Below are 25467 nucleotides of genomic sequence, written 5' to 3'. Positions count from 1 at the left end.
GGCAGGATTCAAACCCAGGTATTTATGGTTCTAGGGAGTAAGTCTCCCAGATAGTTTTATCGTAATGCTTCATATTTTGACATGACATATTATAACTCTGGGTACCAAAGGCTGTATACCCCTGGGGCACAGAGTCTGGAAAAATCTCCCTCCAGCAGGGGTGCAATGCCAGACTGACTACATATCTGCTGCTCAGGCATAGGCCTAGCAAATTTCAGAGGAGCTCATTACAGTCTGGCTGTAGGATAATGAATTTTTCAGTCATAGTAATTTTCAAAGACCATAAGTTAAAGATGGGTTGTAATCTGTATTGATGAAAGGATTACTCACACCAACAAGATGACTGATCCTTCATGTATTAAAGTAATAAGATACAGAAATCTAACCAGCCTCATTTTGCAGCAACCTTGGGAAACAAAACTAGCCCAATTTAAACTATGCAAAAACCAATAAACAAGAGAGCTCATTCCATACAAAGTTCCTGAATCCAGTGATTTTTTAAAGCTAGTAACGTATTAGAAAGGGAGCTTATTCATCCCTCAAGGATATGTCCCACACTGTATGTCTATATGCATAGGTATATGCTGAGTATTGTTCTTAATGCTAACAATAGCTTACTTTGTGCCAGGCACAGTGCTAAACACTTTTTTCTTAGGCTGTCACTATATTTTAAAATGTGAAAAATACCATACAATAATGGCGTAGACAGGCAAACTGAGCCCCCGGGGAAGGGAGGGTGTTGTTTAAGGTCCCTTAGCTATAATTCAGGTCTCTTGGCTCCCAAAGCAGTACTCTAGTTGTTTTTGTTGCTCATATTGCATCAAACCGGGGAATTTATAAGCACTAAAAGAAAAGCTAGCAAAGGTCTGTGAATTCTCATTCCATGGAGTTTACTCCAGTTTACTCAAGCCAGCCTAATTGCTAATAAATCCTTGTTAGTCAATTATTAACTAAACAAAGGTTTAATTTACATCTTTACAAAGTCAAACATTTGCTCTAGCAATTCTACCACAGAAGATTCTCGGTTAATCAGGGTGGTAAAGTATCATCAGAAGAAGAGGCAAAGAATACAGCAGGCAAGAACCGTATTAAAGCAGACTGAATAAACAGCAAAAATCTTTTATTGGATACCAATCACTTGGCTTAGTCAAAGACTAATTAATTTGGTCAAATAACTAGCTGTGGACACATCTCAGGGGTGCATTCTTTAATATAAGGTTGTGGTTTTCTAAGTAGTTGTTGTTCTGTGCACCTCCCTCCTACTTTCCAAGGGGTACACCAGGTCAAAACTAAGACATTTTAATTTTTAACATTTCAATATGGTAAATATCAATAGATATAACCCACATCCGGAGACCAAAAAGTTTGAGGACTGCCTAACTAAGTCCACAACAGAAGGCAGCAGGGGAGCACCTAATTTCATTTCAATGTGTTTCCACTTCTGAGAAAACAACCTATTAACAACAACAAAAAGACCAAACATATGCACAATGATCTTAGCCAGGTTTTCCAAAAGAGAGAGAGAGAGAGAGAGAGAAGAGAGAGAAAGGGAGGGGGGATCTGATCAGACAGGAATGTAAAATTATTTTCAATATACATTCTACAATGTAGTGAATGCTTTTTGTCTGACCCCACCTTCTACTATAAACTTGATCTTGCTGATTAGTATTGAAATCCCAGACAATTGTAATTTGCTAAGGACAAAAATGTTTTGCTGCGAGCCAGGCTCCTCTTTTTCAAATTTCATGTTTGTGGAGGAGGGGTAGCAAGTTAAAAGTCAGAAAGAAACAAAAGAGAAGTTTTGTTCAGCTTAATCTATGAGCCCTGAATTTAGACCTGAAACAACATCTATCTGAACACTGTCTGTTAACACATTTATGGGGGTTGAGGAAATTAGGAGAGGCTAAAATGAGAAATAATTAGTGGCCATAGTAATTTGTGAAAACAAAACAGATCATCCAATACGATCCTTGTAGTTGAAAAAGTGATCCTCTGGCTTTTCTGCAAAGACAACACTACAGCATTGCTGACATTTTAAAGATAGGAAATAAAACAGCTTTTAATAATCAATAAGTATGACTACCTTGGGAGGAGCTTCGTCTGAGCCTCCTGAATCCCAGGACACTGTGACCTGCCTTCTTGATTCCATTCTCATTCGTTCTTCTTGCTGAAGCTTCTCCTCCTCCAGTATTGTACTAAGGAGACAATAAACTGGGTTAAGGAGAACTGACATTTGTGTGTTAGTGTACTCTAAACCCCACCCTGAAAACCTCCTTAAGACAGTTCTCTCAATGCCAGTATGCTCAAAGTAGTTGAGGGAAAAAATTAGCAAGGGATTCTTTAATAGTGGGCCAGTAGGAGAGGGTTTTAAACCAATCATGTTTAGATTGTGGACTATTTCAGTTTTAAAGGGGAGATTTCACTTAAAGCACAGGCATGGGGGTAAGCACAAGCAAACAAACCAGATGGCAATGAGAAGGATTGGGGGAGGGGATATAAAGAACAACAAAATCTCTGCATTTAAAAATTCATTCTGTGCTTGTGGCAAAGTATAATTACCCTGAAAAATCCCAAGAAGCAATTTATCAAGCAGATACATGTCTGGAACCACTGATTCTTCATATGGAAAAAGTCTCTTTTACCAAACTCAAAAAGGTAAAAACAAAAGCATTAGTACACTATGGGGACCCACAGTTAAGTTTCAGTTTAATTGGCCAACTTGAAATTTGCCAAATACCTAACTACAGGTTTTCAGCTACATTTCAGTATAGTAATACCCTTAACAAAAGAGTAAAGAAATATGCAATAGCATTTTCAATGATGGCTTTCAGTTACATAGATTTTAAAAAATCTATATGTTGTTTTAATTGGAAGAAAAAATAGTAAATAACATAGCAAATTACTTACCAGATTCTTACTATTACAGTGGTTATTTGAGGTTCAATATTATACTACCGCCTCCTTCCTGTTCTGCTATGCAGATTACTAATCTTGGCTATCTGTCATAATTTAAAATACTTAGAATGCAGCACAAGTTACAAATCTATTAGATTCCCATAGTGTAGGAATTCTTTAGGGTTCCCAGCAAAGGCAGAGCTAGGCAAAACCTTTACTACAATGGTAAACAGTTCACTTCCTACATGTCTTAACACCAGTATGGAGGGGTTCTAATAATGAAGCTCATTGAAAGCTTATAACCTCCCAGTTTATTGCACGAAACAACCACCCAGAATTACTCATGCAGAGTGAGCTCAGTTGTCCCAGAGCCTCTTCTAATCTGGGAATTTGCCTGACTGTTTCCAAAATACATTCCTGTTTGACTGGAGGCTCTGCTGTGCCATTTCCCTCATAGACCAATGCACACAGTCATCTTTTTAAGTTGGAAAAAACCCAAAAAGCAGGAAACCAAACCAGCCCTATTAAAAATTACCATGGAAAAGGCAAACCATGATTATAGATATAAAACATATATTTTCCCAAAAGAAAAGGGAGGGGCAGTATTTTATTAAAAGTGATCATAAATTCAACAAAACCAAAACTTGACTTAGCTATCAACTGCTAAATTAACATTTAGAGGAAACCTCTTCATCAAAAGTATCCAGGATACTATTTTGTCTCCCTGTTCCTGCCTGAGGAATCCACCACTAGGAAAAATAAATAACTGGCATGCTTTTCAGAAATTTAAGAGTTTAACAGCAACTTTAGACTTTTAATAGAGGGATGTAGTCTATCACAATACTGTTTGAAAAATTGCTACTAATGACCAAAATGCACAAGGAAATGAATTTTTGTTAATAAACATGCCATGAGTTCTACATAAAAATGGAATCCATTGTATACTTTAAGATGTTTTTAACAAGTGAGCTTTTGCTGTAGGGGACTGGTTGTCAGAATACTCAGAAAACAGTCTTGATTGTATTGTCATTATGCAGGGCACCATGGAAAATAGAGAGAAAGCAAAGCTTGATGGAGTTTACATCTGAAGGGGAGCTCTAAACACACACACACACACACACACGCACACACACACACACATGCACACATACATATATACGTGGTGGAATAAATGTTATTATACAGTTGAAGACCATAATCTTTTTGGTCTACTGTTCAAAGAAATGTTTTTTATTTCAAATTTTTATCAACAAAAGTGGAAGTTCTTTTTGCCCTACCCTGCACATATTGTAAGTATGAAAGCATATTCTCTACTAAAGTTTTTTTGTTTTTTTAAATACCTGACAATGGTGAGGAAGTGATCCTGGGTTACTGAAAGTTGTACCAGCAAATTACAAAGTCTAGCAATGTCTACGAAATTGGAAAGGCTTCTAGTACAGGCCTGGAGCCAGACTGTATGTCTGTAATCCAAGTATAAGCCCGGCTAGTTTTGGAAATGCTCATCACCAGAAGGTGGGATGATGAATTATTTTTGCTGCAGTAATTCAAGTCATGACATGCACACCAACAACAAAATCAAAACCATGATAATTTATCTAAATATGTTACATATAAAATAATTAGAATCACAGATTCTCAGAGTCAGAAAGGTTACCAGAAAGCATCTACTCTAACCCCTTCTTGATGCATAAATTGTCTCTTTGACATCCCAGTCTCTTATTGATCACCTGTAGTAATAGGGAATTCACAAACAAACCAGATAGTTCATTTAACTAAAAGGATAGTTATGATTGTCAGGAATATTTTTCCTTAAGTTGAGCCAAAACCTGTTTCCTCCACCTCCTACTCAATTGTCCCAGGTTTTAGTCTTGTGCCAAACATCATAGGTAAAATCTCTCTTGCACCCAACAGCCCTTCAAAAACATGAAATGATAACTGATCATGTCCTCCTAAAAATCTGCATTTTTTCCAAACAAGCAATTCTAAGCTCTCTAATCAGTCTGTGTATGACATGGTTGCTAGTTTCCGCTCCACTCCAGTTTTCATCTTTATGAGCTTCGGTTTGTTTAATCAATGTTCAATGGAGATATCCAGAACCGGACATAATAACCCGTATGTGGTCTGTTCAGTGCAGAGGACAATGGGACTACCACTTCATGGTGGAAAGAGTGCTGGCTTCCTGGATTCAGGAAGACTTGAATTCAATTGCCAGGTCAAACACTCATTAACTACAGATTTTGATCAAGGCACTCCCTCTCTCTTACAATCAGTTTCTTAACCATGAAACAGGAATAATCTTTATCACTTAATTCAGTGAGTTGTTGTGAGGATTGGCTGCTTTGCAGGCTTGAAAGCCTTATATGTGTCTGTTTTCATCATCACACTCAATACTATTATCTCATTTTCATCTATTTGACACAGTTCATTTAGAAGAGTCAAGGATGAGTATCCTGTTGTTATTCTTCTATATTTAATATTTGGTGAACCACTAGGCAAGCGGATAAAATTATTATTATTAGCAGAACTACTTACATTAATGCAGCCTCAGATAATATTAGCTCTTTTAGTTAGCTATATTACACTTCTGGCTCAATGAATTTGTGATCATTTAACCCGTAAAGTATTTTTTAATCAACCTTGTTAATCCATCTCTCTCAGATGTCATTCTTTATATATGAAGATGAAGTTACTAATCCATAGTTGATATATAGTTTGTATTTTGAGCCTCCCTTCCATCTCCAAACCTAACTTCTCTCCCATCCTCCAGCCAGGTAATGCTACACAAAGGCCTACTCCAAAGTTTCACTGTCACATGGAAATACCACTAGGTTTTCAAAGATTATGACAGTAGGGTATGAGTTCTTACAGATTCTATCAGTCTCAAAAAGACTTCAGGTATAATCCTAACATCAGACTGCTTTCTAGAGAACAAACTACCTAAATATAGAGAGGCTCATCACCTAAGAAACTGACTACTAAGTGATGTATTTTTTTTTGTCTATGAAACAAAGAAAAATAAGAAGTGGCCCTTATTGCCATGTGGCTTCTGCAGCAGCAGCAACAAGAGGGTCAGGAAAGGGAGCAAAGAGTGCTACTGATCCATATACTTATTTTAAATCTTTCTGAGAATACATGCATATAGAGGATATCCTTGAGGAAGGGATGAGCAAGAGATAGGCAGGCTTTTATAAAATGTACTGTACAGGAGATTAAATCTTTAAAGTCACACAGTTGACTGAAAAGTATAGTGGAAACACGATTCCATTGTGCTCATTGTGCTGACTAAAAAACTATATGAGATTTCTTGGAACATGCTTTAACAGAATTAGCTTTGTTCCATGATCTTCTGATTGTAAACAGTGAGAGAGAAGCTTAGATATCTGTCACTGACATGAAGCATCCAGTACAGAGTCCAAACGGAAGAGGGATTCCCCATAGGGGGGAGGGCCCCCAGACACTCCCATCTGAAGATAACATCACTGCAGAGCCAACTGAACAAGATTCCTAACTGCTCCAAACAGATGAACGTCTATACAAGTGAATGAAGTATACTTCTTGCTCAGACTATGATATGCATTTGGAAGGATAGTCCATAAAGTTGGTCCCTGAGTATACGCTGGCTTGGAAAACCTCTTCTAATGGATAATGAACTGGGCCACAGATTGAAGAGAAGGAAGAGAGAACTACACAAAGAGTCATTAGAAATGTATAGGAATGGAAAAGGTCATAGGTCAGTATTATAATGAGAGCAAGGGATAACTGATTAAAGTTTTAGGTAGCTTGCTGCAACAGTACCCACACAATATCAAGAGATCTAAAGGAATGCCCCATTGTGTTGGGTGGACAATATATGATAATTTACAGGAGGATATAGTGGTACAGTGGATTGAATGCCAGGCCTGGGGTCAGGAAGACTCATCTTCCTGAGTTCAAATCTGACTTTGGACACTTACAAGCTGTGTGACTCTGGGCAAGTCACTTCATCTGGTTTGCCTTAGTTGCTCATCTGCAAAATGAGCTGGAGAAGGAAATGGCAAACCACTCCAGTATCTTTGCAAAGAAAACCCCAAGTGGGGTCACAAAGAGTTGGATGTGACTGAAATGACTGGAATACAATATGGACAAAGGTCACATAGGAGGTAAGGTGTAGATGGGATGTGATCAGTATCACTAGAGGAAGTATCCCAGTTGAGGCTACCACAGATACATCAATGTAATGAAGTAGGACTGAACTTTTCACTCATCCATTTGTATTCTCCTCTACCTCAGTGACCAGCTGTAGGTGTTGTGTATTAGCTAATTGGCATTAGGTATAATGTCTCTGGACATTGGGAATAGCTAAACTATTTAGCTGATACAGACATCAAACTTGTGACTTTGATCTTTTCAAATACATATCCTTGGATTGATGGCACAGAGGAGATGGGAAAACTAGACAAAGAATCTTAATTCCCCAAAGTTATGCCTCTCTTGTACTCAAATGACAAATTCTAGGAATACAACACATAAAATTGGATTTGATGTTTCTACTTCTGGTAAATGCATGATATAGTAGAAACATAACTGGACTAATAGTTAAGGGAGCTAAGTGCTTGTCCTGGCTCTGCTATTAACTACTTTTGTATGACCTTGGAAAAGTCACTTAACCTGCATGAGCCTCAGTTTCTTTACCAGTACTACTACTTCAGAGGGTTGTTAGAGGGAAAATACTCTGTAAATCTTCAAGTGCTATGAAAATTTACTCTCTCTGCTCCCTCTGAAAAAAGAGGACTTCACTGAAGGTCCTTTGCTTACAGATATGTTTTAGTGGGAGTCCTATTCAAGTATGGATTGGACCAGATGAACTGAGTTCCTGTGATTCTACTCTAGAATCCTACTGAGTCTACAATGTCCATGCCAGCATACAACAGACAACATAATAAATACATGTCAACTGTTGACGGAGTTGTAAATTGATACAATCATTTTGGAAAGGATTCTGGCAATAGCCAATAAAGGGAATAAAACTGATCGTGCTTTTACCTCATTATTAGGATATTTTTTTCTTAAGGATTTTATTAAAAGGGAGAGGAAAAAAGAAATATTTCTACTAAAATGCATATTAACGGTGTTATTTGTAACAGTAAAGAATTGGAAAAAGCCTTTATGTTCAGTGACTGATATATTAATATAAAGGCGTACTTCTGTAGCAGAGGAAATGACAAGAGTATAAAGAAATACAGAATGAAAAAAGTAGCAACATGCACACCGGCTATACAGAAATAAGGTCAATAAATTCTGATAAATAAGACATAGAAGACAAAGATCAGAAGAAAATGGTCAAGCATGCCTATTTTTCCTTAGACTGTGAACAGTTCGAAGTTCACAGTATTAGGTATGATTTTGTTCTTTATATTGTTTGCCTGATCTTTTACTTCAGTGATTATTAAGTACTGAATCATTTACTTTATTGTAAAACTACTTTAAACAAGTAAATACATGTTGAACTGAACAATTCTAATCCTCTAAGAATGCAATGAAAACTAGTAAATAGAATAACCCCATGTGTTTAGGTTCTTCATTTTTTGTGCTTCTTCCTTATTACTCCCTCACCAAAAATAAATGTAAAAATGTCTCAGAGAAATTTTAGTCTTTGCTGGACAGCAAAGAATATAAATAACCCACAAAAATGTCTTTGTTTTTGCAATGGGAAGACCATTCCATAGATGGAGTAAAGAATACATGGAGAGATATTCCCGACCTTTTCCTCTCTCCAGCTGCTGAAGAACCTAAAGCAGTTACTTAGAATGTGCAGATGGTCAAAGGGGTCAGATTTAAGCATACTTTCCCAAACTACAAATATTTTTAGCAACAATAAGCTTAGGAAACATTTCTATTCCAAATTTTGCTGCAAAATAATGAAACTTCACAATTTCTAGGATGGAGGAGGGGTTCACATGAATTTTTCTCTTCTTAAATTTCCTTAGCTCAGTTAACAAAAGACACAATATATGAAGAGATTTTTTTTTGGTCCAAAAATTGCTAGAACACTTGGAAGTTTTCTGTGGAACTGTACAATATTGTCTATGAGCCACAGATAAAGAATAAGGAGATGAGGAAAAGAATTCTATACTAAATTTTTAAAAAAACTCTCGCTCTATGCAAAAAAGTAACCAACCCAATGACTTTACAATGCAAAGAAGGCAATCCAAATGAACTAGAAATCTCAGGTAAAATACAAATAAACACACCCTGCATCTCATTGCAATGAGACAAATGTATGATTTTATTCTCCTATACCACAAGAGACTTTTCATTTCTCAGGGGTTGTAGCCACCAGTAGTCAATGCAGAAGAGGCTTTAGCAAATTTCTGTTGCTTTGGCAACAATAGGAGTTTTTATTATAAACTATTTTGAAGGCAAATGAGTAGTTATAAAAGGGGTGGCACAATAATTCATTTGTTCCAAAAGCACTGGTCTGAGATATAAATTTAGAAAGATAAAATATTCTTTTACAAAGAATATGAGTTGTACTGTTTTAAGTAGTAAGTCTTGAATGGAAACAAAGACTGATAACCACCAAATGTATACTCAAGAGATCTGAATCATACATAGAAAGAAGAGTTCTAAGGGCCCTCAATTCCCTCAGATGACAGAAGGGGAAACTAAATCTGAAAGGGATTAAACGTTACACACACACACACACACACACACATGCATGTGCGCATGTGTATATATTAGTCAGTAATAATACTAAGTCTAGAACCCAAGTCTCCTGACTCTCAAGTCTAGGGCTCTTTCTACTATGCTATGCTGCCTCACATTACCATTCCAGAAAAATGAGGACATGGTAGCAAAAATACAAGCAGTAAAGAAATCAATCAGGAGATACGATTTTAAGTTCTGATTTTGCCATTATCTTGCTGTGATACCATGTCAAAACCTTTCTCATCTCTAGGTCTCATTTTCCTTACTAATAAAATGAGGAAGTTGAATTAAATTAGGGGTTGTTAACCCTGGAGTCCACAAAAGGGGTTCATGGAAAAAGTTCAGGACGTCTATGAACTTGAATGGGAAAAATACATCTTCATTTTCACTAACATTTGGTTTTCTCTGTAATCCCATCTGTTTCATTTTGTGCATTTAAATATATTATTCTGAGAAAAGGGTCTATAGGTTTATTAGCCTTGCAAAAGGGTCCATAACACATGAAAAGGTAAAGAACCCCTGTATTAGATGGTCTCTAAGGTCTCTTCGAGCCCTAACAGTCTAGGAGTCCAGACCAATGTAACAGTTTTTAAACAAGCAATAGATATTTATTAAGTGCCTATTTTGGGCCAAGTACTGTGTTAAGCACGGGGGGATATAAGAAGAAGCAAAAGACAGCCTCTACAAGATGTCAAGGAACTTACAATGTAATGGAGGAGAAAACAAGCAAACAAATATGTACAAAGAAACTACATATGCATAAATAGGAAATAATTAACAGAAGGAAGGCACAAGAATTAAGACGGGTTGGGAAAAGTTTCCTATAAAAATGGGATTTTAGTTGGGGATTAAAGGAAGCCAGGAAAGTCAGCAGGTTCAACTGGGGAGGGAAAGCATTTTGGGCATGGAGACAGACAGAAAAAAATGCTTAGCACCAAGAGATACCGTGTCTTGTTCAAGGAAAAGCCAGGAGGCCAAGTGTCACCAGACTGAAGAGTACATGTGGAGGAGTAAGGTGTTAGAAGACTGGAAAGGGAGGAGGGAACTAGATTATGAAAAGTTTTGAATACCAAACAGAGGATTTTATATTTGATGGTGGAGATGACAAGGAGCCACTGGAGTTTACTGAGGAGTGACACAGTCACTTTGGTGGCTGAATGAAGAGTAATGGGGGAAGAGACTCAAGGCAAGCAGAGCCACCAGGAAGCTATCACAAAAGTCCAGGTGTGAGGGGATGAAGACCTGCACCAGAGGAGTGACAGTGTCAGAGAGAAGGGGGTATATTTAGGAGATGTTGATGAGGTGAAACTGATAGGCCTTGGCAACAGATTGGATTTGGGGGTAGTGGTGAGAGATAGTGAAGAATTCAGGTTGACTCCTACGTTGTGAACCCAAGGGACTAGAAGGATAATGTAACAGGGAAGGTAGGAGGCAGGGTGGGTTTAGGGGCAAAGATAATGATTTCTGTTTTAGACATGATTAGCTTAAGATGTCTACTGGATATCCAGTTTGAAATGTGAAGAAAAGACTATTGGTTGTTTTAGTGTAGTGTAGAAATGTAGTCTGTTGCTTCATCTGGAATGTGAAATATGAATTTTAACTCTGCAAATGAAAGTGAGGTAATAGTAAAATCTGCTCTGGAGCACACAGTTACTAAAGGCTAAAAGCTTCTAACACTGGTTGGCAAGTATCCAGAAAAAATAGTATCAGTGAAATTTGGGGTGGGCGGGGGGGGGGGAGGAGAAGAAGAAAGAAAAAAAAAACCCAATAGGGATGTAGGGAAACTTGTTTGAACAAGTTTGTGGGAATACCAGTTTTGAAACATGGTCTTTTATAACTATCCACCATTGCCTCATCGTCATGGAATTGAGCTTTCTAAAGAAAGAATGGTTATTTTTGCAGAGTGGAAATCAAGTATCCAGACCTCAGAGATAGTACAGGAAGAAGCTGCTATCAAAGAACTCACACTCACAAACTGGGGAGTTCACTTTCCTTTGATGCAGACGCTTAAGACTATAGTGAACTGCATATTTATGTTTCTAAAAATGATGCAAAAGTTATACTTTACTCTCCTCTTCACTATGGAAGGTATTTTAAACTATAAAGAAGGTAGTTAATATTTTAATATTGAACTCAGAACCTCAGGAAAAGTGAGATTCTTGAATGGGTGCTGCACTGTTGGTAAAGGCATCCTGATAGTGGTGAAAATAGTATTGGACTCAAAGTCAGAAGAACTCAGTTTAAAAGCCACTTAAGTCATTTCACACCGATAATAATGCATAGTTGTAGTAAGGTTTGTAAAACATATTCCCTACAACTCTGTGCAGTTCATAACACAAGTATCAAACATTTTGATTTTTACAGATGAATAAAAAGACTAAGCTTGAAAGAGGTAATGTAACTGTGGATCACAGTTTTAACATTTGTTGGTTTTGTCTATTTTTAAAAGTTACATTCCCAATTCACTGGTTTGCACTTTCTTTTGCTGACGAAAGTGTTTGGAGACAAAATTTTTCTGAATATCGCTTCGGCTAGAGTCTCAAAATTTTGGTGTATTGTCCCACTGATGGCATTATCATTAATGTAATTATCAATTGTTTCTACAATTTATTCTTGATTCACAAATTCTTTAGGATTAAGTTATTTAGTCTCTAATTTTAATCCTTTGTTCAATAATCATGTCTAGCACTCAACATTTTGCAAAGTGTATTTACAAATATTAAATCATTTTAGCCTCAGAACAACCCTGTAATGCAGATGATGTTATTATCTCCATTTTATAGATGAGGAAACGTGAGGTTAACTGACTTGTCCCGAGTATGCATGAGGCAGGATTCAAACTCAGGCCTTCTTAACTCCATGTCTACTACTCATCCACTCTGCTACCAGTGATCTTTTACTGAATACAATATTTACTGTGCTTTGGCTCGTAAAGAATTTTTTTAAAGTTTTTATGGCCTAATGCCTGGTTAATTTTTGTAAATGTGACATGTTAAAGCTGAGATGTACGTATTCTTTGTATTCTCATACAAAAATCAGCAGAGATAGCATATTTATTTATCTATTGTCTCTATATTTTCAAAAAATTCTATTAAAGTTCTTAATTTCTTTCTTATTTCCTTAGATTTGCCTAGTTTTGAAAGTGGTGCACTCTGATCACCAACTCTTATGGTTTTACAATCTATTTTTCCCTGAACCTTGTTTAGTTTTTCCTTTAAGAACTTAGATACAATGTCACTTGGTGCATACATTTTAAATAATATTAACACATTGCCTACAGTATCTTTCAGCATAATAGTTTTGCTGTTTACCTCTTTTAATCAAATCTATTTATGAAGCTGCTTGATCTGAAATAATGATTATTAACTGGTTTTATTTTTTTGTTTTTAGTTCAGCTAAAGCATAAATGATTTTTGCTCCAGCTCTTTATGCTAACTCTGTAAGAATTTTTATGTTTTAAATGTTTCTTGGAAATAGAGTGTTGTTGGATTCTACTTTTTAATTCCTTTTCCTATCCCCTTCTTTTTTATGGGTGAATTCATTGCAATCACATTTATAATCATTAACTATGTATTTTTCTCCATCCCGTATTCTTTTAAGTTTTTCTCTCTTTGCTACTCAGTTCCTCTTGACAAAGGAGGTGAAAGAGAGTGAGGTCCATCAGTAAAAATTACTTTTTCTAATCTTCTGTACTCCAGTCTTTGTACCATCTTGCCTATGACAAGCAATTTTTTCCCCACAGCAATGGTTAGAAGCTGTTTCACACCCAATTTTTATCTCACTCTTCTTTCAATAATTAAGGTCATTTTGCAGCAACAGTTTACCAGTTCTTGGAGTTATCTTCCATTTCTTACTATATTTTTTTCTTTGCAGTCTGGCATTTCTGATCCTTTTTGACTATATATTTGAAATGCTTTCCTTCTGCACACCAAGAGCTGCTGCAGTATCTCTGGCAGTCACTAAAGTGTGCAGTTTAAGAGATCAACTTTTGTACATTTCCTTAGCATAGCACCCATTCTTAAAAACTACAATATAAAAGTGCAGCAAAACACATGTGTGGATGGCAGGAAATCCAGCTCAGTGTGGCTTTATCCTAATCAAGGTCTGACATTCTGAGTGAGCCCACTGTCAGGAGAAGCATGAACATATGACCACTACTGTTACAAAACAAAACCCTCTCAAAATGGCTGCTTGTTCCAAGTAACTTGCATGCTACTGCAGCGCTTCACACGGATCAGACAGTTAATAAATTCCTTTTGATCAAGTGACAACAGAGAGCTATGGGTGAGGCGACAGGAGAGGTGAGTTTTGCACTAGTTGAAAATCTGAACCCAAAGAATGGTGGTTAATAGAGCAAGAGCAACTAAGAGCAGTGGTGTCAAACTCATATAGAAACAGATTCCTGAGGCAGGTTGACTTTGAAAACCACAAATTAACATTACCTATGTTGCACTGTATTTTTATTTATTTTGTTGAATATTTCCCAATTATGTTTTAGTGTAGTTCAGACCTCATGGCAACACCTTTAACTTAAGACAGGCCTCTACTGGGGCACTACAGGGCTCTGTTCCTTGCTGTGCTCTGTTTAATAATTTTCTTGATGGCTCAGGTGAAGTTCTACTTAAGCGGCTAACATGGATTATGGAATCCAGATTCAGAAAAATCTTAATAGGTTAATGAGAGGCTGAACTTAGACGAAATTTAACAGGGATTATGTGAGGAGACATAGACAATAAATGATATGAAAGTGATATGAGCATTGAAATGGATTTTAACCTTGATAGGAGTCAGTAATGTGATTATTAGGGGGAAATCACCACAGCCTGAGTAATTGAAGGACTGTCATATGGAAGAAGAATGAGATTTATTTAAAAGACTCACCCCAGAGAAAGGAATTAAGAGAGATGAGTGAGAGTTACAGAGAAGCAGCTTTTGGTTTCACTAAAGGACAGCAACGGTTTTAAAGGGAATGGTCTCAATGAGGTGAGATTGCTGTCACTGCAGGTCTGGAAGCAGATGTAGGACCACAGATGGAATAACTGGGGAGGGGATTCCTGCTTTAAATTTGAGATTTTTCTGATAGTGACTATAAAAACAACTTTATGCCCTTAAGTTGCAGTTTCTTCACTTGTAAAATGGCAATAATAAGTTTTTCTCTCCCTACTCCAAAAAACTGCTGTGAGGAAATCACCCAGTAAACAGCAAAGCATTTTATAAATGGGAGTTATTATTATTTACTTAAACTATCTCACTATACAGCTGAAAAAACTGAGGCCTAGAGAAGATGATTTGAAATTCTGAAAGGGGTTGGTGTGAAGGCTGAAAGAGGGGTAAATGATTCAATCTAACTAGGCCTCTAGTTGGTTTTGTTAGTGGGACACAGAGAAGTACAGATAACTGCTAAACAGAGGTATGCATGTGGACAATGTAGAAAGGTGGGAGAAACTAGTGAAGAGCATCAATTTAAAGAAATTTTCTTGGACCTTCATGGCTAAACTTGACAAAGCACAGGGCCAGTGGTCTATTCTTTGCACTACCTAGATGCCCCACCTTTTTTCTAGCTTTTGACATTATTAGCCTCTTCTCTTGGATATTTTTTTTGCTTCTAGGTTAGAATAGTAGAAATCTCTCCTGATTCTTCCATCTGTCTAAACACTCCCTAAGTCTCCTTGACTGATTCTCCATCCATGTTGTACCCACTAATTGTAGGTGTTTCCCAAGGCTCTGTTTCTTCTTTTTTCTCTGTATCTTCAGCAATCCTAGTAGTTTCTTTGGGTTCAATGACCATATCCATGCAGATGATTCCAAGATCCATATATCCAGCCCTAGCAACTTTCCTGAGCTATGGTCATTTACTAATTGCCTTTTGGATATCTGGAATTGGATGTCCCCAAAAGCATCTCAGACTCAATGTCTAAAACAGAATTTATTAACTCTTCCACTTCCCTATTATAACAGAAGGTACCACCATGTTCCCAGTCACCCTGGCTCATAATCTCAGTGTCATTTTGGGCTCCTCATTCTGATGCATAGTATATAGCCAATCTGTTGCCCCAAATTATTGTTTCTACCTTCACATTTTCCATATATGTCTTCTATACTATTTACACAGTCATAATCCTATTGTAAGCCCTCATTAGCTCACACAGACGATTTAAATAGCTTTCTAACTAGTCTCCCTGACTCAATTCTTTCCCCACATCAATTCATCTTCCACTCAGCTGCCAAGATGATTTTTCTAAAACTTAGGTTTGACCATCTCATTTCCTGCCCAATGAACTCTAGACTCTCCATTACCTCCTCTATTAACTCTTGTTTGGCATTTAAAACTCATCATAACCTGACCCCTTCCTACTTTTCCAGTTTTTTTACATGCAGTTTATGAATTAGTAACAGTAGGCTACTTGTAGATCCTCAAACACAATACTCCATCTCTGGTCTCTACACTTTTGCACTGGCTGGACCCAAGCTTGGGATTCTCTGCTCCCTTACTTCCACCTCTTAATTCCCTTGATTTACTTTCTCATTATAATGTAAGGTCCTTAAAAACAGGTACTGCTTTTGACTTTCTTTGTATCCTCAGGGCTTAGCACATAGTAAGCTTGCTGATTATGTGAATAAGTTTAAATGTAAATTTGGTCTCAGGATAACTATTAAACTGAGGGCAGCCATTTACATCTTATTGTTCGAATGGTAAAAGGGAATTTGTAGTTTAGGGGTGCCAGTGCCAAGAAAATTGAGATGGATATAAGACATTTTGGGGGGAAAGATTAAGTTTCATTCTACATAAAACAAGTAGGGAAATCATACTTTAAGAGAGTTGATTTAAGGAACTGGGTTTAGCTTGAAAAAGCTATGGAGTTTAACTCTTTGATTACCTGAAGGGCTATAAAGTGGAAAACAGATGACTTATTCTGCTTGGCTTCAGAGGGGAGAAGTAAGAGCAAGGGGTAGAAGTTTTAGAAAGGCAAATTTAGGAGCACAGAAAATTTTCCTAACAATCTGAGCTTTTCAAAAAGGGAATAGGCTGTCTCCCCTGATTTTCCCTTACTAGATGGCTTCGAGCAAAAGCTACATAACCACATGTTAAGTATATGTAGATGATTCCTGTTCAGGTTTAGGATGGACTGAAAAATCAGTAGGTCTCTTCCAACTCTCAGATTTTTGTAGTATGGTAGAGCATAAGGATCACAAGAAAAGGGAACATACAGGTATGATGACTAAGGAATTCTGACACCACCTCAGAAAGGAATTTGGATGCAGATACAAAACCACTTTAAAAAAAAACAGAATAAAACAAGCAACTTCATGCCACTGATCAAACTTTGAGCTACCAGTTTAAGAAGTCCACATTCTCACCTTGAATAAACAAGAGATCAAAGACTGTTTCTGAAAAATGGGATGAGAACTAGTTCCCAGATTTTAAAAAAAAGTTTGGGTTCCAGCACCAGGAATTCATAACAATAAAAAGGGCCTATCTGTATTAAGATTTTTATAGTTGTAAGGCAGCAAGTTATTATAGAAAGAGAACTGTTCTTAAAATTAAAAAAAAAAACCAACCAAACCTGACCTTGAAATCTAGTCCTGTCAATTACCACCATATGACTTTGGGTATACCATTTAACCTGCTTCTTAGTTTCCCACTTTGTAAAGTGAGGATAATAAATTCTTCACTGACTACCACAATGGACTGAGGAAAACATATTTTAATAAACATTAAAACACTAAAGAAGTAGGACATATTTTTGTGAAGAAGTGAAAAGTTAGTAACCACCTAAATGTCTAATCATTATAATATGGTCAAACTGATTTTGGCACATGAATATAATGGAGATGATGTCATCATGAAGAAATATAGATGAAAAAGGCTGTAAGATCAGTCTGCAAAATGAGTAAGCAAAGTTAAGATGACCCTATTACACATTTACAACAATTAAGTGAAATAATCTTAAGTATCATGAAAGGCTATAATATTTGTCATAATGTTTTCATTTTTGTTATAGATTAATGTTTCATAAAAGCTGATGTATTTTAAAGGTGATCAAACACCATAATACTTCAATATGTGAGACTTCTGATTTTGTTAGTATGAGTACTCCCTCCACTAGCATACAATGAAGGTCCTCCATGTCTTAGGAGAAATTAATTAATGGAGAGGAATTTATTAAGTGCTTAGTAAGTGTCAGGGACTATGCTAAGCACCGGGAATACAAAAACAAAAGAAAAATAGTCTAGGCCCTCAAGGAGCTTATATTTTAATGGTAAAGACTGCATGTACAAACCTATGAGACAGGTACTAGTTAACCTTGAATTGGGACAGCACTTCTAGCAGTTGGGGGAGGGGAGATCAGAAAAAAAAAAACAACTTCCTTCAGAATGTTTAGTTTGAGTTGAATCCAGAAGAAAGCAAAGGATTCCAACATGTGGTAGTGAAGAGGGAGAGGATTCCATCTTAAACTCAACATGTCCAAGCCTACTACTCTTCACGAGTTGTTGAGACTGCACTAGTTCATTACCCTGGTGATAAGGGTCTAAACTTAGATATTCTGCTCCATAGATAGGACATATGCAGTACACTGGTGAGGCCATATTTAAAGTCTTTCCAGCTTGGTAGGACTTGTCAGAGCTTGTACTCTACTGGCATAGGCTTCAAGAATCAAATGATATCTCTATACGTTGAGGAGGCATTGGTATGGGACTTTAAGGATATGATTAAACTTATTTTGTTACTTTGACTAATGTGTGATCTCATCATTGTGGGTACTCCCTCCAAAGGGGCAAATCACAACTTATCCATACCTATGCATATGTTATTTATATGAAAATATGTCACTACTCAATAGAATCTCTTGACATTAAATGGGTACCAGTACAGCCTATAGGTTGCCTATTGGGTTAGTCGCTCACTCTAGCTACAGGACTGTCCCACATCTAATCCGTTTTTTCCAAATGAAAGTCCTACAAAAACATTAAGCCAGTTATCATGTCCTACCTACAACTTCTCTTCTCTGGACTAAAAACATTCCTAGTTCACTAAAACAATCCTTGTATTCATGTTCTTGAGGTCCTTCAGTATCTTAGATGCTCTGCAACTTATCAACAGCCTGCTTAAAAAATGGTACTTACAACTGAACATCATACTGCTAATCTTAAACTAGGACAGTGTGCAACAGGATTATTACCTTTCTAAACCTGAGTGTTCTGCTTTGCTGAATGCAGCCTAAATGCATTAGATTTTTTGGCTACTACGCTGTACTGCTCACACATAAGGAGTAAGTAGTTCTATAAAACTCTCAGATCTCTGCTAATTTGATAGGTATAAAATAATATGTTAGTTTCTTAATTGTATATTAATAGTTTTGTTAGTATGTTTATATGTTAGTAATATGTTCAGTTTGCATTTCTCTGATTATTAGTAATTTTGAACAATTTTCCAGGTAACTATTGTATTTACATGTCTCCCTTTGAAGATTGTTTGTTTCCTTTGGCCAGAAAAAAATTGGTTGGGAAAAATGATCACAGGTCTTAAATATTTGAAGAGTTAACATGTAGCAACAGTTTCAGACTTTGTTTGAATTGCCTCAGAAGATGGAATTAAGAGAAATCCTAATCTGACTGAGCATATTCTGGTGTATTCCTGGTTACTGGGCTAATTTTGGCAGTTTTTTTTCATAGTAGTCAACTCTTTTACAATTCTAGAGCATTTTAAATACACTTTTGTATTTGATATCTATAATAATGCTGTGAGATATGTATAAAATATAAGAATTATTAATCCCATTTTACAATTAAGGAAATTGAGGCCCAGTGAGGCTAACTGACATCCTAGGCCACAAAGGTAGCATAAAACAGAGCTGGACCTTGAGATTTAGGTCATATCTTTCTGAATCCAGTTTTCCCCCCTACTACACCCCAACTGGATACGAAATTATTTAGACTTTGAAGTATCCTTAGAAATAATGTTGTTTACTTGTTTCATGGATAAGACCTAGAAAAGATAAGTTACTTCTCTTAAGCAACTCTGGTCTCTTATTGACCAGGCCAATGTTCTTCCTGCTACATAAATTGTGTTGCATGTAATTAATATTTTTATTATCTTTATCTCTGCATTTATTCACTAAATTACTGTTTTTCATCATCTTCTACCATATGTGGACAGAGATAACTGAAAATCGACTAATTAAAAGTTGCTTTGGAAAAAAGATTTATCTCTGCCCATTTATAATGTAGCTTGCAAATGAAAAAGTAAAAGTTTAGCTTTATATATAATGCCACTTATATAGTTTTTAGAAAAGAAAAATGAACTTTCTCTAAACTGTGAGTTGTCTAAAGTCTTAAAATAAATAAATGAGTCTCATGTTTCCTTTACTCCAAGTCAGCTAACTATACATTTCTCAAGTCCTTCATCCTTAAACTATTCATATATTTTTAATCCTTTGAGATCTCATTCATTTTTAACTCTGCCTTTATAATTTGTCTTTTAGGAATGTTTGAAGAAAGTGGGTTTCATGATGAAGCTTGTTAAACAATTCCATAAGAATAGTAACGTGGTCATACTTTCGGTAGGTGATTTCCTCATGACTCAGTTAGATGTCTTCTTTACATCCTGTTTTATGTTTGGAAGGTATGAATTATTTTTAACAGCTTAACTTTGATTTATCTGTTATGAAGTAAAGAAGAAAGTTTCAGTGATGTATCTCTTGGTATCTATTACTAAGTCTCACAGTATATTTGTACCTACATTGTGTCATTAACAAATAATTGTAGTTGAATGGCTATGTTATCATAATGTTGTGGTAGGTGCTACACAAAGCTTGTTAACCAATATAATCCTTTCCCTAGAGTAATAGAATGATAGAACTGAAAGTGATCTTAGTGATTATATAGTCCAAAACCCTCAGAGAGAAGACCTGGGTTTGAATACTGCCATTAATTACTTCCTGTGTGGTTCTGAGCAAGCCCCTTAAAACTTGTTTGCACTCAGTTTCTTCATGTCTAAAATGAGGGTCTCGGAATAGATGATCTTCTTTTCACCTCTAAATCTTGATTCTAGATATAATTCCAAGTTTATTATGGAATTTAATAGGTATAAATGTAAAGTTACATAAGTAGTTTTAATTATAAGATGGAAGACGTAGGCATAGCTAGATAACAGTACATCTGAAAAATGCTTGAGAGAGTTTAGTGTATATGTACAATATGGATTAATAGTACAATATGGCAGCCAAAAGAAAAAAGCTAATGCAGATTTAGGCTGCATTAAGAAAGGCAAAATATCCAGGATTAGTGTGAGAATAGCTCTACCCTCTGTCCTGATTAGATTCTATCAGGAGTATAGATTTAGTTCTGGATACCCCATTTCAATGACACTGATAATCTCAAAGTTTCCAAGATGATGAACGGCCTCAAGAATATAAAATATAAAAATGGTTTCTAGGAAGTGAGGATATTTAAATCTGGAGAAGAGAAGACTTGAAATTGATAGCTGTCTTCAAGTATCTGACAGGCTGTCTTGAGGAAGAGGGATTAGAGTTGTTCAACTAAAGAGGGCAGAAACAGTATTAGTAGGTGAAAATTTTAAAGAGATCAGTTCAGGCTTGATGTAAGGGAAAAAATGCCTAATGATTAGAGCTATCCAAAGGTAGAAGGAATTACCTTAGAGGCAGTGGTCTCCTCCATACTGTAAGTTTACAAACAAGGACTGGATGACCACTTGTTAAGAGGCAACAGAAAAGATTCTTTCTTAGGTAAGGGCTTGATTTTGATGGCTCTTGTGATACATCCAACTCTGAGATTCTGTGAATCTGTAAATCTGTGAGATGACCATGAGTCCTCCAAAGTAATGTGATAAAATGATTTCTGGAAGGGTTTTCCACAAGTTCAAAATGCTGAGAACATGAGCCCATCAGTAGAAAATGGGGGCCATGGAAACTCATGAAACAAAGAAAAAAAATTTTAATGGCCCTCAGTGCTGGCCCTTCCATTTCTCTAGTGATGGTGGGAAAGCATGCTGAAAACCACAATATTGAGATAACCTGTAAATACTATTCTACTGAAACTTGAAGGGTGAAACCCCTGCTAATATACTGTTGGAGGAGTTTCATCATAGCAAAATTGACAAAATAGCTATATATGAAACCAGAAAATTGTGGCTAAATGAAAGGGCTGAGTGCTCACAAGTACTTCTGTGAGAGACCACAAACTCTGGGTGGTACTGGTTTTACTGGAAATGTATAGGAACATGAAATGATATATCATGGGATACTTTGCCATATTACATTGTAGGGCTCATGCACAAAAGCAAAAGGAACATTATGAGAGCTACAATTTATCAACATCTGTTAGTGGGGGAAGAGAAATTCTAAAAAGAATTCACTAAGATGTTCAAATAAATTACAAAAAACTTTTATACTTGGAAACTTTAATGCATATGTGGGCATAAGAAGAGGGCAGCAAAAAAGTTGGAAAATATGATTCAGGACTAAGGAAGGAAAGATGCCAATGTCCTACAGAACCCCAGTGGAGTACTTATTTCCTATTCAAGGGTAAAGCCCTCCAGATGTTTGCAGATAGCACTGTGCTAATTTCATCAAGTTCAAAAACATCATTTTTGCTCCTAAACAAATTTTATTATCTCCATAAGTGTTCTGAAGTACTCAGTTTAAAGATTCTACTCAATTCAATAGGCATTTATTAAGTACTCTCTAAGTACCAGGTGCTATGGTAGGAAGTGGAGATACCAAGACAAAAAATGAAACCACCCCTGACTTCAAGGAACTTGTACTCTCCTGGGAGATACAACATGCATACAAACAAGTAAGTACAAAATAAGTGTAATGTAAATTTTTTGAGGCACTAACAACTGGTGGAATTAGAGAAGACTTCATGTAGTAAGTGGTTCTTAAGATGAGACCTGATACAGGTTCTAAGAGGCAGAAGTAAGGAAGGAGATCATAGGAAGGCAACATAGAGGGCAAACAGAATGTCATATATAGAGATCAGCAAATAGGCCAATATGGCTATGAGGGGGGAAATGAGGGGGAGAAATACTTAATCATCCCACAAAGAAGTGTGGAGCCTGATCATAAATTACTTTCATCACAGCAGATCTTTTTTTTAAATCTTAAATGGACATAACATGTTTCAGATACAGAATCAACAACTTTGCAACTAGTATATGTGGATGAAGTATATGTGGATGGTGAGGGAAAGTGAGAAGTTGAAGATAACTCTTGCTTTCAAGTCTGTGTGACCAGCAGAAGCATGGTGACTTTAATAGAAATAAGATAGTCAAGAGGAGGGGAAGATGTAAGGGAAATGATAATGAGCCCATTTTTGGACATGTTGAGCATGAGATACGTATGAGACATTCAGGAAGAGATTTATTAAATGGAGATCAGGAGGAAGGAGGTCTTAAGGTATGTAGACTGGGAATCAAGTACAAAGAGATAACAGAAACCTGGGAGCTGATGTGACCACTGGTGGGATTCATGACAGAATCTGAGGTATAACTATGCATAGTGGATAAGATACGGTTTATCATCCACCAAAGGAGAGAAAGAAGTATTTACCTCCAAAAAACAGGAATAGAAACAATGTCATGAAAATACAGGGAGGCATGGATTTTTTCAAGGAAGGTATGGTTAATAGTATTCAATATTGCGAAGAGGTAGGGGATGGTTACAGAGAAGGCCACTGGATTTAGTAATAAAGAGATCATTACAGACCCTGGAGAAAATAGGAATATATAAATATGCATGTATATATTTACGTATGCATGATAATGAACTGCCCCCAAATTGAATAGGATTGATGGCCCTTGAGGTACAATCCACATGGAAGTGTGCTGGATTGTAAATAGAAAGGTAGGAGTTCAATTATTCCAAGCTTCCCCAGTAATGAAAAGTCTGTTTTTTTAAACAGTAATATTTTTCTGGTGATTCTAAATAGTAGTAAATCATATGATATTACAATCTCTGAAGAATCAAAGGAAAATAGAGAGACATATGGTGGGTGTAAAATAGGTTGCATCATATTAAAAATGATGAAATGAATGCATGGAGCAATACAAAAGATATCATCAAAGAGATACATATATATATGTATGTACATATATATGTACATACGTATACATATATATATATGTACATATATATATATATGGACATATAGCGGAAGAAAGGAGGTAATGTGTTCACAAAGCAAGAAGAAAGATTAATTGATGAATAGCCAATATGCAGCATTCACACTAACATAATCAGAAAAGATTAAGAAGGCCTCATCACTGTGGGGGGACCCTGCATGGAAATTTTAATAGAGATAAGTCATTAAGAATGAGAAAGTATAGATGGAATGAGCTCTGTACCACTGGAGAGAGTATTTATATCAAAGAAACTTCAGATCCATTTAAGTTTATGTGTGGTACATCAGTACCATAAAACGTTAAAAGAAAAAAAAGAGAAAGGTCTCCGGCATATTGGCTAGAGCATATATGGAGGATTTATGGGAAAACATGAATAAATATTACAGAGGATAAGAAACCATGCTGGGGTTGGGGTTTGTTTTGGTGAGGAGAATATGCAAATCCAGCTTTAATTCTACATAACAGGTACTAGGGAATCATGATTCTATGATCCAAAATGATGGATCTCCAATTTAAAAATTAAATATTTGTAACCCTTTGTGCAAAAAAGTCAAAGACCTAAAATGTCAAAGTAGCTGCTGCAAGGTCACAAAACTCCTGAGTGTAGCCTGAAACAGATTAAAATATAATAGGGAAATGTATAACAAAACAAATAAAAAACAAAATACAACATACTTCCCTCTAAAACTCTTCCAAATAGATCTAGAAAACATACCAGATCAAATCCTGTCGGGAAATTCAAGATAAAGTCACAATTAGACTGGCATAAGGAAACAGATAGAGAGGTCTGTGGACGTTGGGGATGGGGTCTGGCCAGCAGTTGTGGCAGTGCAGGGAGAGGTTATATCTAAGAGCCAGAGAAGGTCTCAGACCCAAACCAGGGTACCTACCCAGGCCCATGATGGAACACCTTGGTAGGTAAAGGTGCCAACTGGCAGCTTTATCACCTAAAATGTAGTTCTGGGTCATAGATCCAGGGTGGACTGATGAGGGAAACTGTGCCTGGGAATACTGCTCTGCCATGGGTGGTATTCAAGAAAATAGCAGGTTCAGAAGTAAGTAGAAGCATCAGGGGGGCTTTGAAGCCTGCAGAAGAATAACCAGGTCAGCAATCCTAGGCTCAAAATGAACCTGAAGTTCTGTAACCCTGAATCAGCAGAGCTTCTTAGTAGAGCCAAACAACAATTTGCTGTTGTGCAGACCCAAACCTAGGTCAAGAACTTTGAAAGCTCAAACCTAGGGAACAGTAATCAGACTTTACCTTGGATCAGACAACTGTGAGAGCACTGAAAGGTTACAGGTCCCCAGCCTGAGCTGTCCTTTAGATTCTAAAACAACGCAACACTCAATACTTCTAAGAAAGGAGCAATAGGACCAGCCCAGACCTTCCATGCAAAGAGCCTACCCCTAATGTCAAGCCTGAAGTCAGAAATCCTTAATCCCTTCTGTTAGGTTTTCCCTATCTTAAGAGAAGAATGGAAAGAGAGGGGAAGAATAGACTGAGGGGTGGTAAGAAGGGACAGGAAAGTCAGGAAAAATTATTCTACATAATCAGGATGTGCAAGTAGATATTTAAATAAAGAGGAGAGAGGGAGGGGGAGCAGCTGACACTTGAACTGGTTAAAGGAGGGAAGAATATACATACATAGAGTTGGGGACAAAAATACATCAGTTTTGGGAATGGGAGAAGGGAAAATTAGGAGGTAGATTAAGACAGAGATCAGTCTTGAGCAAAGCAAACT

At 36.6% G+C, this 25467-nt stretch overlaps 1 protein-coding gene across 6 annotated transcripts in view; it reads right to left on the bottom strand.

Annotated features, from left to right (window-relative positions):
• PTK2 (protein tyrosine kinase 2) overlaps nt 1-25467 on the bottom strand; it is a 434883-nt gene that overhangs the window by 58015 nt on the left and 351401 nt on the right. For all 6 annotated transcript variants that reach the window (XM_036741078.1, XM_036741072.1, XM_036741073.1 and 3 more), the window contains one exon: nt 2084-2195. In XM_036741078.1, coding sequence (XP_036596973.1) covers nt 2084-2195 — 112 coding nt within the window. The remainder of the gene's footprint in view (nt 1-2083; nt 2196-25467) is intronic.

Source organism: Trichosurus vulpecula, chromosome 1, assembly GCF_011100635.1.
Source record: "Trichosurus vulpecula isolate mTriVul1 chromosome 1, mTriVul1.pri, whole genome shotgun sequence".
In the NCBI taxonomy this organism is placed as follows: Eukaryota; Metazoa; Chordata; class Mammalia; order Diprotodontia; family Phalangeridae; genus Trichosurus; species Trichosurus vulpecula.
The sequence above is the reverse complement of the archived record's forward strand: the minus strand, read 5'-3'. Positions and strand labels throughout refer to the sequence as shown.